The sequence below is a fragment of the Parasteatoda tepidariorum genome, chromosome 4 (assembly GCF_043381705.1).
Source record: "Parasteatoda tepidariorum isolate YZ-2023 chromosome 4, CAS_Ptep_4.0, whole genome shotgun sequence".
Lineage (NCBI taxonomy): Eukaryota > Metazoa > Arthropoda > Arachnida > Araneae > Theridiidae > Parasteatoda > Parasteatoda tepidariorum.
In genome coordinates, this window is record NC_092207.1 from 10,882,016 (window position 1) to 10,900,203 (window position 18,188).

At 28.3% G+C, this 18,188-nt stretch overlaps 1 protein-coding gene across 1 annotated transcript in view; it reads left to right on the forward strand.

Annotated features, from left to right (window-relative positions):
• LOC107438030 (RNA polymerase III subunit RpIII128) overlaps nt 1–18,188 on the forward strand; it is a 46,137-nt gene that overhangs the window by 14,508 nt on the left and 13,441 nt on the right. Inside the window, exons 7-16 of the mRNA XM_016050188.3 lie at nt 3,262–3,343; nt 4,274–4,423; nt 6,432–6,551; nt 6,658–6,843; nt 7,604–7,717; nt 7,794–7,994; nt 9,768–9,930; nt 13,276–13,429; nt 15,360–15,533; nt 17,481–17,608. Coding sequence (XP_015905674.1) covers nt 3,262–3,343; nt 4,274–4,423; nt 6,432–6,551; nt 6,658–6,843; nt 7,604–7,717; nt 7,794–7,994; nt 9,768–9,930; nt 13,276–13,429; nt 15,360–15,533; nt 17,481–17,608 — 1,472 coding nt within the window. The remainder of the gene's footprint in view (nt 1–3,261; nt 3,344–4,273; nt 4,424–6,431; nt 6,552–6,657; nt 6,844–7,603; nt 7,718–7,793; nt 7,995–9,767; nt 9,931–13,275; nt 13,430–15,359; nt 15,534–17,480; nt 17,609–18,188) is intronic.

Genomic DNA, 18,188 nt, shown 5'->3' on the forward strand with positions numbered 1-18,188 from the left:
TTTAAAGGTTTGAATTTCTATATATTTTCACTCTGTATTGAAAAAAGTTTTTCTGTTTCTATTATCTCGGTGTCAAACATTTTGTCAAATTTTATCATCCTATGTGGAAATATGTACTTTAAAAAAAATTTAAATTATGTCAATTTTGTAGAAAGTATGTTAATAAATGAAAATTTGCCAAAGTGTGACGCTATTCTTTTGCAAGGCTGATTTTTTTTAAAAAACAATTTCTGTATAATAATGTATTTGCAATTTTTACTTCAAAGCAAATAACTGCAAAAATATTGTCATTTAAAAAAATTGTCATGAAAAATTTACTTCAAAGCAAAATTATGTTGATTATTTTGCTTCAGTTGTTGAAGCTAAATTACTGTTTTCAAAATATTTTAATTTGTAAATTGTTTACCTCTGAACCTTTCATTTTAGACGAATCCAGATATGTGATAAAAATATGGTCAAAATATTACCTTTAGTTAATATGGAAGTTATAACTCTGAATTTGTTGAAAAAAGAAGGTATGTTCCTTCAGAAAAAGTGCATTTTTGCATCAAAATAAGCATATTCCTCCATACTGGTTATTTTCTGTAAAACATATTTAAGAATATTTCTTTGGGATACTGCTATGGTATTTAACAAAATAAAGTATTTTGTTACTTTTATGTTTAACTTTTTTGAACTGTTATGAAAATTTCATCTTAGTATCTTTTAAATTACTTTTCCATGTTTTAATGCAATTGTATCAAATTTTAGGAAAGAAATGGCTTCATTTTGAAATTCTTGTTCAATTAGAAATTTTTTTTTAAATTTTATTCTTGGATCATTAATTTTTTTAAAGTCATTTTTTTTTGCTATTTTTATTGGCAATTTTACTCATTTTTTAGGTTTTTAAACTACTTCTAAAGTCTTCGGGCTCTACGTCTAAGATTACAAAGTCAGTGGTCTGTCTAGGTTTTTCTGAGAGTTACCGATTTTGTGAAAATTTAGGCATAATTTGTGAAAATTAAAAATTATATTAAAAAATCAACACAAAATTATGATAAAAATATGAATTTTTCGTTTCTTATGAGATACATAATAAAATTTTAAGAAAAAATATTTTGTGAAACTACCGTTTTTTCCTTAAGTTGAATTTGTGAAGGTACCGCTAAACGGTAGTAAATTTGGCTTGGATAGATCCCTGAAAGTGAATTATCATAACAAATTTATTGGTATGCAAAAGAAAAAAAAAGAGTTAACTTTAATTTTCATTTAAAAATAATGATAGTTATTATTAATTATTTTTATTTAAATGAATTATTTTTATTATTAAGGTATAATTAGAATTAATTGCAATTGTAATTAGAGTTATTTATTCAATATTAGTATAATGTGACTGTTTGAATTTTGAAAGAACTATTTTTTCATACATAAAATATTTTTCATTTTCCAAATTAACTTCTATCCTTTTTTTTTTAAGTTAGTTATTTTAGGAAATTTTTATTTGTCTACTGAAATTTCAAAATATCTTAATAATCTTTCTGTTCTACACCATCAGAAAGATTATTGATTTTCTGCTGGAAGAGTGTATAATAAACAGTAAATAATAAGCTCATAAAAATGAGTTAATGAGCTCTGTGTTTTGGAAAATACTTTAAATTAAGAACTTTCTTTAACTGTGTGTTTGTTTTGACTTTAGTACTTCTTTTTTACAGCTCTACAACTGAAAAGAAGACGAGGACTGTGATATTAACGAAAAANAGTTCTTCCTTTAAGCAAGCCAGTCAATGCCGAATTTTTTTTTTCTGAAATGAGAACAGAAAAATCAAGAATATTTCTTTCGTTTCGGATGAACAAGAGAAGTATCTTTAGAATATAATTCTGCAGAAANAAAGTATCTTTAGGATGTAATTCTGCTGAAAAAAAAAAAAACAATTATTTGCTTTTGTATTTTTTTTCAGCTATTTTATTGCTTTAACTCATTCTTTACTCTGTTTTTTTGAATTTAAAATCTTTAAATATGAAGATGCGAAGTATAACAGTTCTGGTTATACCTATCATTTCAATTTATGTTATTATAATGCGTTTTTGAATTTCTTGTTGCATATTTGTCGGAAAAAATAGTAACTTCATTAAGTCATGAAAAATTCTAGGATTAGTCATGAAAAGTCATGAATTTAAAAATCTAAAATGTAGCAGATATCCTGTATTTAACTGAAGCTAAATTACTGTTTTCAAAATATTTTAATTTGTAAATTGTTTACCTCCGAACCTTTCATTCTAGACAAATCCAGATGCATGATAAAAATATGGTCAAAATATCACCTTTAGTTAATATGGAGGTTATAACTCTGAATTTGTTGAAAAAAGAAGGTATGTTCCTTCAGAAAAAGTGCATTTTTCCATCAAAATAAGCATATTCCTCCATACTGGTTGTTTTCTGCAAAACATGTTTAAGAATATTTCTTTGGGATACTGCCAAGGTGTTTAACAAAATGAAGTGTTTTGTTACTTTTTTGAACTGTAATGAAAATTTCATCTTAGTATCTTTTAATTTACTTTTCCATGTTTTATGCAATTATATTAAATTTTAGGAAAGAAATGGCTTCATTTTGAAATTCTTGTTCAATTACACATTTTTTTTAAAAATTTTATTCTTGGATCATTGTTTTTTTTAAAGGCATTTTTTTTTGCTATTTTTATTGGCAATTTTACTAATTTTTTAAACTACTTCTAGAGTTTTTGGGCTCTAAGATTACGAAGTGAATCATCATAACCAATTTATTGGTATGCAAAAGAAGAAAAAAAAAAGAATTAACTTTAATTTTCATTTAAAAAAAATAATTAGTATTATTAATTATTTTTATTATTTAAATGAATTATTTTTATTATTAAAATGTAATTAGAATTAATTGCAATTGTAATTAGAATTATTTATTCAATATTAGTATAATGTGATTCTTTGAATTTTGAAGTAAGTATTTTTTCATATATAAAATATTTTTCATTTTCCAAATTAACTTCTATCCTTTTTTTAAGTTATTTATTTATTAAAAAGTAAAGAAATTTTTATTTGTCTACAGAAATTTCAAAATATCTTAATAATCTTTCTGTTCTACACAATCAGAAAAGATTATTGATTTTCTGCTGGAAGAGTGTATAATAAACAGTAAATAATAAGCTCATAAAAATGAGTTAATGAGCTCTGTGTTTTGGAAAATACTTTAAATTAAGAACTTTCTTTAACTGTGTGTTTCTTTTGACTTTAGTACTTCTTTTTTACAGCTCTACAACTGAGAAGAAGACGAGGACTGTGATATTAACGAAAAAAGGGCGTTTTTATCTCAAACACAACTGTTTTACTGATGTGAGTTCATTTTAAACTCAATTCAATTACCATAACCGTTTGGTTGCATTTATTTGTAATAACATTCTGATCCCGCTTTAATGAACACGGAGATAGTGAACACTCAGTTGTGGTGAACTAAGTAATCCCATCCATAGGTGTAGCGTCCGCGTGACGCGGAAAGGGGGGCCCCAATAATTTTCCAAAATTTTAGAATTTTTTTAAACCCCTAAAAGCTATGTTTAAATTAAAAAGTGTTAAATCTTTCAAAAAATCCTTATACATAATATATATATTTTTACTAAATATTATATATAATATTACATTGCATATAATTTTATATATAATTACATTAATTTTATATATAATTTTACTAAATGCTATGATTATAATTTTTATGTAAGCAGTATCTTAAAAAAACCATTTGATGACTTTTTTTTAAAATTCGGTACAATTCGAACTAAATGATTTCAACAAAACAAAACATAAATATTATCTTTTAAGATTATAATTGTAATTAGTATTTATTTAACTTAGTAGTAATTGAAGTTAGTAATTTATGCATAATAATTTTTATTATTATAATGATTATTTGCCAACATTTTCTGTTGCAGTCGAAAGTTTTTCAGTATCATTTTAATTTCACTGAGAGGCTCCGTCCCTTACTTGCTCCGCTTACCAACTTCCGTAATTGCATAGTGCTAAGTCATCTGAGTTTTTTATTTTTATTTTGAAAATCAATGTTTTCTAACTATTTCATTTTTTGATAAAATCTTTAATAGTTATAATTTTCTGAAAACATATTTTATTAATATGTTAATAACAACAAATGAACGATTACTTGGATGTGAAGAACTTGAAAAAAATAATCTTAAACTGAAAAATTGAGAAACAAACTACTTTTTTTTTTATTTAGAAAACTTTTATGAAAAGAAAAATTTTTATTTCTAGGATATACCTGTTTTTATTATATTTAAAGCAATGGAATTGGAAAGTGATCAAGAAATTGTACAGCTCATAGGTACTGATGAGAATACATGCACTAAAATATTTTCATCCATCTATGAGTGTTTAGAAGCTCAAATATTTACCCAAAAGCAGGTAATTGGTTTCTCTTATTTAAATATTAATGTAGAGAAGAATTAATATCATGCAGTTAGTTCTATGCAGTAATTTTTGACTGAATGATAAGTTACTGAAGATCTTATTGTATAAACGCCGTTGAACAGTTAACCCAATTTTTTGGGTTTAAGACTACTAATGTTCAACTCTGTCGCCTTATAATTTTGAAACCAGTCCAGAAGACTGGATCAAGTATTGGGAGAAATTTGGTGTTGTGGAGGACTTTTTGATGAAACTGGCCCATATTTGCATTTCATGGAGTAGAAGACCATGAAAACCTCCCACAGTTAGCCTGATGGCAAGGGGACTCTTACCCTAGATTCGTCTACCACTAAGGATATTTTTCGTCAGCACTGTGGTCCGTGCAAGCCGAATGCGGAATTCGTTCACATACCATCACTGGGATTCGAACCTGGTTCACCTCATTGGAAGATGAACACTCTATTCCCTGAGCAATCATGATTCCCAAAGATCTTATTAGGCATATTTTTTTTTTGTTGAAAGATTGAGGTTTTAAACTTGGTGGTGAGTTAGATACAACGGGGATTGAAAACATGGTGTCTAAATTGTTAGCCTGGAAATTGGTCTATAGTTTGGGCAGCTTAATGTTATTTTTGTATATTTTATTTTTCACTATGCCTCTAAAAATACATTGCTATGACAAACATTTTTATTATTTTGATGATTCTTGTAGCAGCAAGAGAATGAAGTTGAAAATTGATGATCATGATACTACTTCAGACATTTCCTTTTATGTTTGTGAAATAAAGTTTTAATCTCATAGACATTTCTTTTAGGCCAGATTTTTGAAAACTTCCTAAAACAATTAAAATTTGTTAATGGAATCAGCAAATGTTGTAAAAATTTTAGGCAAACTCTTCTTTGTTGTTGTTGCAAGAATTGTTCTAATTCATTTAATTGACAAATAAATTCAAAGTAATCTTTTTTTATACTTTTATGAATTGTATTTGTTAATCTTTATATAAATTAATATATTAAAGCATGCAAATGTTGTACAAATTTTAGGCAAGCCCTCTTTTCTTTTTGGCAGGAATTGTTCTAATTCATTTAATTGGCAAATAAATTCAAAGTAATCTTCTTTTTTAATACTTTTATAAATTGTATTTGTAATTTTTATGTAATTAAATATATTAAAACATGTTTATTAGTTCCGAAAACAAAGTCATTTGCGAAATGGCCCAAGACGAAGAGCGGTGGCTGAATTCCGCTTGGCCACCGGCCATGCATGACTGTCTACGGAAACACCTGTCTAGATTTGGCATCGTTCCTTCCCCGGTATGCACTCTTTGCAGTTCTGGTGAGGACACGCACCTTCTCCGCTGCTCTGCACTTTGCAGGAATTATATCACTGAACGCTATTGGGAAGTTAGAGACATGTTGTGATTAATAGACTCTGTTGCAGCATCCTTTGTTTCTGTTCTTATTTTTATTAGATGTTTATGCATGCTGTTACTGTCTATAATCTGCAATTGGAAATGGAAAAAAAAATTTAAAAAAAGTTCTGAAAACGTATAATTTGCTTTGAAATTGGAATTGAATTCATAATTTTATGTTTTAATATTACTATGGGAGCTTATATCAATTACCGCATTAAAGAATTGCTAAAAGTTGACATTTCTGGATGTCTGGCAAAGCTATGGTGGACAACTGATTATGTTTTGTTTGAATAGTAATGTAACGTACCAAGCACATTTTAACAAAACAGAGCTTGGAGCAAATTTTATTAAAAATTGTCTCCAGCTATATTTTGAGATTGTGATAGAGTTAAGCATGATCTATTTCTTCTAATTTTTTTTAAAAGTGAAGTTCGGCTTCTGTCCCCTGTTTAAGAAGTTGTTTATTAAGCTTTGAAATCAAGTTTTACATTGTGTTTCTGTTAGTTGGGACACTACAGTATGTTCCCCTGGCTATGGCGCTTGATATTAAAGTCACATAGTTTTTGTTTCTGATTTGTTGTATTTTGCAGGCTTTAAGGTATATAGGAAGCAAACTCAGACAACGTAAAATGTGGGGCTCATCACAGAAAAAGACGCCCGACGAAGAAGCTTCTGAAATTCTGCTTACTACTATTTTCGCTCATGTGCCTGTAAGTTTGTGTTATAATAATGAAATATTTTGAGCCCATTCAATGTTTACCAAACTATGTAATTTACCCATTTTTGGCAGTTAATCTATTGTTGTTTCATAATTAGGTAGAGGAATTCAACTTTAAAATGAAGGCTGTCTACATGGCCATTATGATCCGACGAATCATTGCGGCTGAGAAGAATTCAGAGCTTCTTGATGATAGAGACTACTATGGAAATAAAAGACTGGAGCTTGCTGGATCATTGCTGGCTCTCCTTTTTGAAGATTTGTTTAAGAGGTTTAACATAGAGGTATTTATCGCCCACTACTAATTAACTTAATTTTTCAATAAAAAAGTAAAACAGAACTGATAACGCTTTTTTGAAAAATGTTTTACAGAGACAATCAAATACTAAAGGTTTCAGAATCTTGTTATGCTAACATTTTAAAATCATGAAGAAGAACTGAAACAAAGTAATTTTTAAAAAAGTGAATTTTCAAATCATTCATGTGTAGTGGTGCGAAAAATAACTTTAAATCGAATTTACGAAACGGAAAATCCGTTATTGCCATGGATTTCACGGTTTTTAAAATCCTTTTATTTTTTTATGTGATGCTGGCTCACAAAGGGCAAAAGGGAGGAATATTCTTTTCTGTGTTTATATGGAAAAATAATATTAGATAAAAAAAAATTCTCTCTCACTTTCTAACTTGTAACTCTTATGCATAAAATTTTTATTTATTTATTTATATTCTGTACAAAAAAAGGAAGAAAAAAAAATTAAGTACTAAAAAATAAAATAAAAAAACTACACATTGCGAAAAAAATTTCAGATAATTCTTTATTCCAGAAATTACATGGATGTAATAGATTTGATACAAACAAAATATCAAGTTCTCCTAATTTATTAGTTTGTACCAAACACCAAAAAAATTTGTTTTTGCCTATTTCATGCTTTCAAATGCTATAACCAATTCAGTAATGTGTTCACTGTATAAAAAATGTTAATTGTTTCTTTAGGCCTAAGCTAATCCCAATAGAAATTTAATTTAAATTTTGTTATTTTGCAGATTAAATCAAAGATGGATAAAAACATGTCTAAAGTTAAAGCTGGACCAGATGATCCTGTCAGATACATGTATCAAACAACTATAACTAATGGTTTGGTCAATGCTATAGCAACTGTAAGGATAACTTGTTGTATCTGTAATGAGTCGTCCTATTGACGCATGCTTATGAGTTCATTATTATTATTTGCAGGGTAACTGGACTGTAAAGCGTTTCAGGATGGAGCGAATTGGGGTAACTCAAGTACTGTCTCGTCTCTCCTACATATCTGCACTAGGAATGATGACAAGAGTGCAGAGTCAGTTTGAGAAGTCAAGAAAAGTTTCGGGTCCCAGATCTCTGCAGGGTTCCCAATGGGGTATGCTCTGCTTATGTGACACTCCAGAAGGCGAAGTGAGTATATTGATCTGTGTCTGTGTGATTTATCTCTTCCCACCTGTATGTATCCTGACGCACCCTTTCAGTCCCTGGCTCTCTGTTGAAAGAAGAAGAAAAATCAGAGAAAAATAACAATTAGTATTACAGGGTGTGTAGCATTTTTAAAAAGTGCTTAAAGGTGCTTATTCTTGATTTACGTTTTTAAAGACCCTTTTTTAATTCAAGGTTTGTAAAAAGTGCTTAATTTTATATCTTTTAAAAAGAATTTTTTTTTCTTTACCGTGTTGATTGTTGTTTTAAAATACAAAAAATACATGTTTTTTACAATTTTCTCTGCGATATTTATCAAAGACTAGTTATTTTATCATGATTATGTAAAGTATTTGAAAATGATTTTGAATTTTACTGATTTTATATTTATGTTTATAAATGAAGAACTTTTAACGTTAGAAATTTTTTTAAATTCCAGCACAGATCCTAATTATGAATTTTTTTTTTTTTGGAAAGTGATTAAAAATATTTTTTGAGTGCTTATAAGGTGCTTATTTTTTGTTGAAAAATCTGGCTGCACACTCTGTATTAATTTTCTATTGAATGCTTGTTTTTTAGAGAAAAAAATTTAAACGAATGATTTCAAGGTTGCCACTCCACTGAGAAAAACCTGGAAAATACAGGGAATTACAGTACATGTAATAAGCTTTAAAAATATTTGTATTTAAATAAACATGAAACTAAATTGTATGATGGAAATATGTTTATAAAATAGCAAGTTATTTTATGTACAGACATTGTATATTTACATTACTTTTTTCTAAATTTGGTTTTTTTTTAAATTTTTTTATTTTATTTTGAACAATAAATATGATTTACACATATATTACCTTCTTAATATCTCTGTATAATTAATGGAGTCATGCTTTAATAAAATCTCAGCTTTAAGAATTTTTGAGTTAACCTAATGTTTTTTTTCCTTACATAAAATAAATCAGTTGATTTAAATCAATGAGTTTTTTTTAAAAATCAAGTGATTTAAATCGTCATGTCAATATATACAATCTTAGCATAATTGTTTAAAAATGTACAGTTGGGCATAATTGAGATAAGTTGAACATGTCATGATTTAAGGTAAAACATGATGCGTAGCGTTTTTTTAAAGGTGCCTTTTTTGTTTTGTTTTTTGTTGTTAGCCCTTAAAGGTGCTTTTTTCATTTGAGTGTTTTTAAAAAGTACTTACTTTTCCCTTTTGGAAAATAGATTCTTTTTCTTTACCATGTCGATTTTCGCCACGTGTTATGCAAGAGCATGATTTTCACATTGTTCTATTCAGCGTTTTCACAATTCATTCAAACACAATATATTTCGGGGTATCGTCAGTTCGTAGGGTATGAAATCGTCAATCATTTTACATGCTTGATTAAATACTTGTGGGTCTGCATGTGCATATACTGAGCTGGGCATGGTGAGATTCTTGCACTCTCATGTGCAACTCTGCTAGATTTTGCCAGATATTTTCAAATTCAGACTTCATTTTTCACCAAAATCGCTCGTTCTCTTTATGGCTAATATAATCAAGAAAAGAGTTCTTTGTCATAAACTAGTTATTTTATCATGATCTTGTGAAGTCTTTAAAAATTATTTTGCATTTTGTTAATGTATATAGTGCTTTAAAATGTTTTTAGGTGCCTAAAAAGTATTTAAAAGGTGTTTTTTTTGTTGTTGTTGAAAGATTTGGCTACGCACCCTGTAAAACAAAATGTGACCCAATAATTCAAACTTTTTTAATTGTAGGGTTGTGGTTTGGTGAAGAATTTAGCATTGATGTCTCACGTCACAACTGATCTGGAAGAGGATCCTGTTATCGAACTCGCCTATAACTTTGGTGTGGAAGACATTCGTTTGTGTACTGGATTTGAATTTGATAATCCTCAGACTTACCTTGTTTTTGTTAATGGTGTGTATCTTTTTTTACTATCATCTTCAAAGGATCATGGTTTTGTAATTTATGTACAATCCAAAAAAAATAACATCATAAATGGGGACTACATGAATGAATTACAAATGTGAAACACTTGCCACTCCACAGGGAAAACCTGGAAAGTAGAGAGAATTTAAAAATCACCGAAATTAAAAGGGAAATTTTGAGTTTTTCTTTAGAAACTGGAAAAATACAGTGAATTTTGTTTCTTACTTTTGTCTTTTAACAAATGGTAACCATTCAAACTGTAATCTTTGGGATATTTACGAATGATATTTCAGCTATACTAAACTACTTCATTTACTATAACCCTATTTGTTTTAAGTATTTTCAGCTGTTTTCAGCAATTGTAACTAGTATAGTTAGCCCAATACAGCCCATAAAAGAGCACAGTGATTATGTTTTTCCTCTTAATATATTGTGTATATTATGTATAGAGTAAACACAGGGAATTGTTTTCCCCAGATTTGAACGGCAACCCTGATATTGAAAAGACCTTGTTACAATAATTGACAATTGAATTGTAACAATAACAAAATTAAATTGAGTAACATACCCCCACTTCATGTGCTGTGTAACATAATTATTAGAAAAAAAAAATTTCTGAGCCCTTAACTCTGTTTGTGACAACCCTGAAATTTTATAGTTAATATTAATTATAAAATTAATATAATTCCTTAACGATGCCTTTTTTTTGCCTTGTATATGAGCATACACAAGTTAAGGACATTTTGTTTAATTAATATTTCTACTATTTTAACATGATCATTGCAGGGATGAGAGTTTTCCGCTTTTTAGCAGATTTTCGCTTTTTTCACTTTTATCTCTTGAATTTCAGCTTTTTTTTTAATCGAAAATTCAGATTTTCTAAAAATTTCACTTTTTTTATAAGTATTCCGCTTCACCGATTTTCAAAGAGAAACAGAAAATTCAAACTACATACCAATCCTTTCTCATTTTTACTTATTTTAGCTATTTTCTCCCCTTTTACACGCAACAGATAAGATTTTCTAAATTTTTTACCCGCCCTCCAGATAGATCGGATTTTCGTAGTTATAACGACGCTTCTTCTGACAAGCCTTTTAGAGGTCTCAAGCCTGGAATCTGCTAATATCTCGATACTTATTCACACGATTTTAATATCAAACATAGCTTTTAATATTTGCGTGTTGCGATTCTTATTCACGCGATTTGAATATTGTACGTTGCGATTCTTATTTACGAGATTTAAAAATCCGATATTGTGATTCGTATTTACGCCTTTTTAAAAACCTTTGTAGCGATTCGTATTCACGCAAGTTTAAAATTCAATGTCTTGATTTGCTCATGCGGTTTATAATTTCAAACATTGATTTTCGTATTTATGCGTGATTTTAAAATAAGGCATTGGGATCGCATTCACGCACTCTAAAAATTATGCATCATGATTCTTATTTATGCAATCTAAAAATTACGCATCATGATTCGTATTTACGCGATCTAAAAATTATGAATCGTGATTTGTATTTACGCGTTTTAAAAATTCTATATCCCAGTTTGTATTTTCTCATTTTCAAAATCGTATATCTAGTTTCATATTCATGTGATTTCAAAATCCATAATTGTTATTCATATTCACGCAATTTTAAGATCAACTATCGCGATTCTTGTAAGAAGTAAATTTTTTTTAAAATAGTTACTATAAAGGTGACTGTTTTTCTAACGACGATTATTAGTATATGTAAGTGTTACAACATCAGAGAAACTGGAAGGGAATATATTCAAAACTTACATTCTGTGCTTGCAAAGAAGAAAAAATAGGATTTGTCACAAGATGTTTGAAGATGGACTAACGACTAAATATAGCAAACATAAAAGATATAGCAAACAAAAGCAATCACTTAAAAAGGGATTTAATTAAAAAAAAATTTTGGGGGAAAAAGAGTTAATTAACTCATCATCAAAATTTTATTTATAATTGCTGTTATTTATGCTATAAAATGCAAAATTCTTATCAAATAAAAAACAATTATCTAAACAGTTGCTGATTGTCATGTAATTTTTCAAACTAAAATAGCAATTTTTGTATGTTAAGGAGTTACTATATATTTCTACTTCACTGTTATTGATATGTTTCAGAGGGCTCTAGTTAGATTAGACTATAATATGAACATAATGATTCGGTCCATTGTTAAAGTTTTTTTTTCCAATATAATTTAAAAAGTAATATTACTGATATATTTGCTATAAATCACATAACAGTATTTATTAAAAGAAATGAAATATTAATGTATATTCTCAGTAGTTTTAATTTGCTAAACCAGGTAGTTTTTCAAGTAATAATTGTCTCTTATGTAAACTGAGGAAAAATATAATTTCCAGCTTTATTTTTTCAATTGGTAATTTTTATTTTCACTAAATGTTAAGTATCAATGTAATCATTTATATAATAATAGATTAGTACACAATTGTATGTCAACACATTATTTATTACCTTAAACTGTCTGGAATTTATTATTAAAGGGTTGCGCTTGCGTAAAATTTACTATCGTGGAAATTCAGCTTTTTTGCCTTTTGGCTAATCTCATCCCTGTAACATTGAAATGTCTGAATTCTATATGAATAAACACTATAATTGAATAGCTATTATAAATTATACTTAATAAATAAAAATGACACAATTTCTATTACATGGGGAAAATTGTTTGATTTACAAACAATTAAATTTAATATCAGAACAAAATAGCAATTTTTCAGGATTCCAAATGCCTCCAGCAGAATCTGAAACTTTCCAGAAATGTGAACTTCGTTTAAAAAATCAAGGAAAATGAAAATTTTTGCAGATAACCTGGAGAACAAAAAAAAAATTTCTTTCTCCTCATAAGAAAATTTTTTAAAAATCTCCCAAAAATTCATAAGATTTTTAGAACCAACTAGTTGCTATGTGTGTTCAGTTGCTCGATAGCAGATACTTAAAGGAGTGATAGAGATTTTGTATTACTGTATAAAACTTTCATCTTTTCATGCATTTCAAGTTTAATTAAAGTGTTTTATAAATCAGTGTTATTATGTATTCTTAACTGATATATTGTGTTTATTGCCTTCTTGTGTTGTGTGGATGTTTAGGGAGGGTCAAAAGCTCAGTCGCTGCTAGCATTATTTGACTGAGGTCAAACTTAGGTGGCATACCTGCCTTGGTGTTAAAAAATATTGTCCTAAAAATGAAGCTATGTGCTTTTCTATGAAACAAAACCTAAACTTCTTGATCTGTAAAATTTTATCTGTGTTACATAATTTTATTAAGGAAACATTTTAATTTTGGATTCTGAATTTTCATTTCAGGAAATCTAATTGGAGTAAAAAAGAAATACAAGCAACTAGTTTATGCTTTTCGAAAACTTCGACGAGCTGGTTACATACATGAGTTTATATCGATTTCTCCTCATCATACTCAACGATGTGTTTATATTGCTACTGATGGTGGAAGACTCTGTAGGTAAGATTCATTTTCAGAACGTTGTTTTTTTTTAAAATTTGAAACTTAATTGTTTTAATTACAATTATTTATAAGAATTTTATTAAATAAAGAAATTTGGTTCTTGATATTTCCTTCCTCAGTGCGTTGTTATATTATTACTTTGTGCATTTCAATAAAAAAAAATTCGTGGTATTTTCTAAATAGTATTACCTAATTTTACAAATATTAAAATCAATGCTCTTTTTTAATAATCTTTTTCTGTTTACATTTTTAATTTGCAAATTTCCTTTAAAAAAGAAATTTTTTCTTTGTGTGTGGTAATTACAGTTTACAAAGTATTATTTTTAAGCCTTTTTCTTTCTCTTTTATGCTCTGTTTCTCTTCCAAAGGCATATATTTAATTATTTCTGTGGATAAAATTCAGAAAAAAATAATTGGATAATTACTTAAAACATGTATGTAGTTGTGCATGTATATATATATGTTGAAACAATAGTATTCAAAGTACAATAAAAACTTGATGTAATAAACATAGAGGCTCTCCTCAGGATGCATTCCTTTATGACAGAGACATTTTGAAATAAAGAATAAATATTCTAAGGTAAAAATTACTCTTTGTAAAACCTTGCCTTGAAAAATAAAAAAATATTGTAATAGTAAATAAGATTATATTCTGCTTCAGTTTTTCTTTTATTATAAAGTAAAATAAGACAAAAAATGAGTTAAGAATAGATTGGCTAATCTAAAAGTTGACCGAAATTGCTTAAAAAAAATAATGCATATGCTTTTATCTTTATTGTATGAAATAATACGTAAAAAATTGCAGATTAATTTATAGTGCTGCGACCTTTTTGGAAAAACACACTTTAAGCATAATAATGTTTGAAAATTTAAATAACAAAAAACCATAAGAGGAAATGAAGTTCATGAATATCAATAAAGAATAGTATTTGAATTGTAAGTTCACTCAAAAAATGTATAAAACGTTCACATTAGTAATATTTGTAAGACCTTACACACAAATTCAAATTAGGAACAAACCATTTTGCTGGCTTTGCTTCTTTTATAGGGTGACCGCCTTATAGGTCAGAGCCTACATAAATGGATCAAAAGCCATCTATAGACTTTATCCTTCATTCATACATTCTTTTATAGTTACCAGTATTAATGTTTTACCAGTTATGTTTTACCAGTATTAATCGGTTTAATTAATCGTAATGTTTTGATTGCAATATCATTACTATTGAGGAATTTCAAATTGTGCAATTAAGTTATAAATTTTAGACACATTTAATTTGAGACGATTTCATGTAAATTGACATTGTTTTGTAGATCTATCTTTCAGCAGTTCCAGCCACTAATTTTAACACACAGTTATTAAAATTTGGATGATTTTAATTCAATATTATTATAATATGCAAAATTTTCATTTTGCAAGAATTATGCACTCTCTATAACCGATTCCTTAGAGTAATTCTTTCAATAAAGAACCTTAAATGTTCTTAAAAAAACTACACCCTTTTATGTGAAATGCAAAGATCTTTCTTAAGTGCAAAGAACAGAGCACAAAATAGTATCCTACTTAAGGTCCAGAAGTTTTAGCGGTAAGACATGAATTGTAGAGCTACGCTTGTATGATGAAAAGAACTGCAAAAAATTAAAATTAATTGAAAAATTAAATTTTATTTAAACAAACAAGCTTAGTCCTTATAAAATGCTCTAGTTAAAACATTAAAGGTCTACAAATTCAAATGTTAAGAGTACAGTACTTTCAAAATTGTGCCAAAATTATGTCTTCTTGTCAATGTTAAATAATAATTGCCGATGCTCTTCTCTATGCTCCCTAAACAAAAGTTGATGAATCTTATAAATAACATTTTTTTCACTTAATTCTTGTGTGAGAGGATATGCCATATGATATTTAAGCGTTCATCATTTCTTTTTGCAGGCCTTATATTATTGTAGAAAATAGAAAGCCTAAAGTAACTGATGAACACATGGATGAATTCAAAAATGGAATCAGATCTTTTAACGATTTCTTAAAAGATGGACTCATAGAATTCTTGGATGTCAATGAAGAAAACGATTGTCTTATTGCTGTCTATGAAAAGGACATTAAGAAGTATTTATTTCTCTTATCATTTCTACTTCCATACACGAGTACAATTATTCGGTTAACCCATTTTCGGCCAAAGGTGCGCTCAAAAACTATTCTTTCATTAACATTGTGACATATATTTTTCACTAATTTTATTTTTCTACTATTGTCAAGGGTTCTGAAGACATCCATAAATTATTAATAATTCAGTTGGAGTAAACACTTTCTATCGAGAAATTTTTAAACTATTCAAGTTTTTTTTAAAACTTAAAGTGGTTATTGGCAAATGAAATTTTTTGAAAATCTGTAATTATTTCTTTTGAGATTTATCATATGTTCTTATGATGGATTAAAGTTGCAAGTCAGTAAATAAAGAAATAAATGAAAAAATATAAAATAACAAAAAGTTCATGAAAAAACAATTGTATAACTAAATGGTTTGTTCATTGATTTGGTGAGTGGTGTCCCTATGCGCCATTTTATTTCTTAAATAAAATGTAATTTTTCATACATAGAATTTTATTGTGTTTTTATGAATGTAATGTAAGCATATTTCAATGAAATTAATACCTCATAATATAAAAATTTCTATGCTTGGCTTAAAATGGGTTAATGCAAGCTCTGATTTAATGAAATCCCATGTATAACGAGGAAATTTTTACAAATGGGTTAATTAAATGTTAAAAAACCCACTGCAAAACTGTGCTGGTTCTAGCATAAATAGGATTTAATAAACAATGTATCATACACTTCGTGGCAATTAATTTGTTGAAGGTCTGTGGTAAATAGCATCTAATATTTTGTTCAAATTTCATTTCTTTCTAAAGAGTTTCAAAATCCGCATTTAACTCTAAGTCTTCAAAAATGGTTTGTAGGTAAATAGTGAAGAGTAAGACTGTGATAGGGGCACAGTCAGCTTTTGGTTTAACTACCGACTGCAGAAAGGCTCCAGTGTGTTAGTAGACAGGGTGTCCCTTGACGAACTGCTGTTTATGCTAACATGCATATCTTTAAAAAATTCATTTTGCTTTCTAACTTTTTATTTAAATTGTGAACTCCATCTGTCATGGCATGTTTCATACAACCAATTGAGTATGACCACAGTAAGTATAATTTACTTTCTTTCAAAGTTTTAATGCTACTCAAAAACAAAGAGAAACTTTAAAAAACTTACTTGCAATACTTTTTCTAAATTAAAAAATGTAAAATACACTACAATAATATAATGTAATTAAAAAAAAGAGCTGTAGTTTATGGTGAAAAAAAAGTTTTAAAATTTATTGTGATTATAAATCCTTACCAGTAACAAATTTTACCAGAAATCCTTAATTCCCAAACTTGAAGACATAGAATATGATAATGCAAGCTCATCTGTGTATAATCCAAGAATTGTTGTTTTCCCCTCAATGTAACGCAAATGCGGATTAAAATAAATTCATCCCCTCTCTTGCTGATCTATATACAATTACTGGCTATAAGAACTACAAAAACAAGTATACTTTAGAGAGCAGTCATGGCTCAGGGGATAGAACGCTCATATTCCAATGAGTTGAACCAGCTTTGAATCCCAGTGATGACTGGTCGATACGAATTCTGCATCTCCCCTTCCACCGACCACAGTGTTGACGTAAAATATCCTCAGTGGAAGACTGATCATGGGTTAGAGTCTCCTTGCTGTCAAGCTAACTGTGGGAGGTTTTCCTCTTCATGTAACACAAATGCTGGTTATTTCCGTCAATAAGTCCTCCACGAAAGCAAATTTCGCCCAATACTTGATCCACAAGTTCTCTTGTCTTCTGGGTTGGGGTCAAAATTACAAACTACGGAGTTGAGCAATAGTAGTTGTAAACTCAAAAAATTTGGTCGACTGTACAACGCCGGTTAGGAAATAAAATAATTTTTTAGAGTGTGTTTGATCATCCTTTATGTTCTCTGAAATAACATTTTAATGAAAGTTTTTATTTTTGACAGAGAAACCACTCATTTAGAGATTGAACCGTATACTATATTAGGTGTTTGTGCTGGTTTGATTCCCTATCCTCATCACAATCAGTCTCCAAGAAACACATATCAATGTGCTATGGGTAAGCAAGCAATGGGTAAGTATTATTTCTCTATAGGGTTTTCGCATATGAATTGAAATTGTTTACAGCAATTTAAAATGCAATGGAGTCTCGATAATTCAAGGTGGATGGGACTGAGCCTGACTCGAACTTTTGAAAACTTGAATTATCGAAAATATAATTAAAATGTAAAGCAATTTTTAAATCTCTGTCTTTTTATTAAAAAAAATATATTGTATTTAAAGAAAACTTACTTATATTAGGGGATTAGGGTGCATTTACTGCATCAGGTTAATTGTACTTATAAATAGTTGTCTAATGTATGCACACACTGTTATGCACTGTTAAGAGAAATCATGATTATTATGATTATGTAAAGTTTTTGACTTTCATGGATTTTATGTTCATAAATTTTCATTACTACACAGATCCTAATTATATATATATATATATATATTGGAAAGTGATAAAAAATATTTTTTGAGTGCTTAAAAAGCACTTATAAGGTGCTTATTTCTTGTTGAATCTGGCTACGCACCCAGATCTCGTTTTGATCATCTTCATTCATAATAATAATACATTTTAACAAAATCTTTATTATTATTACTATTAATGA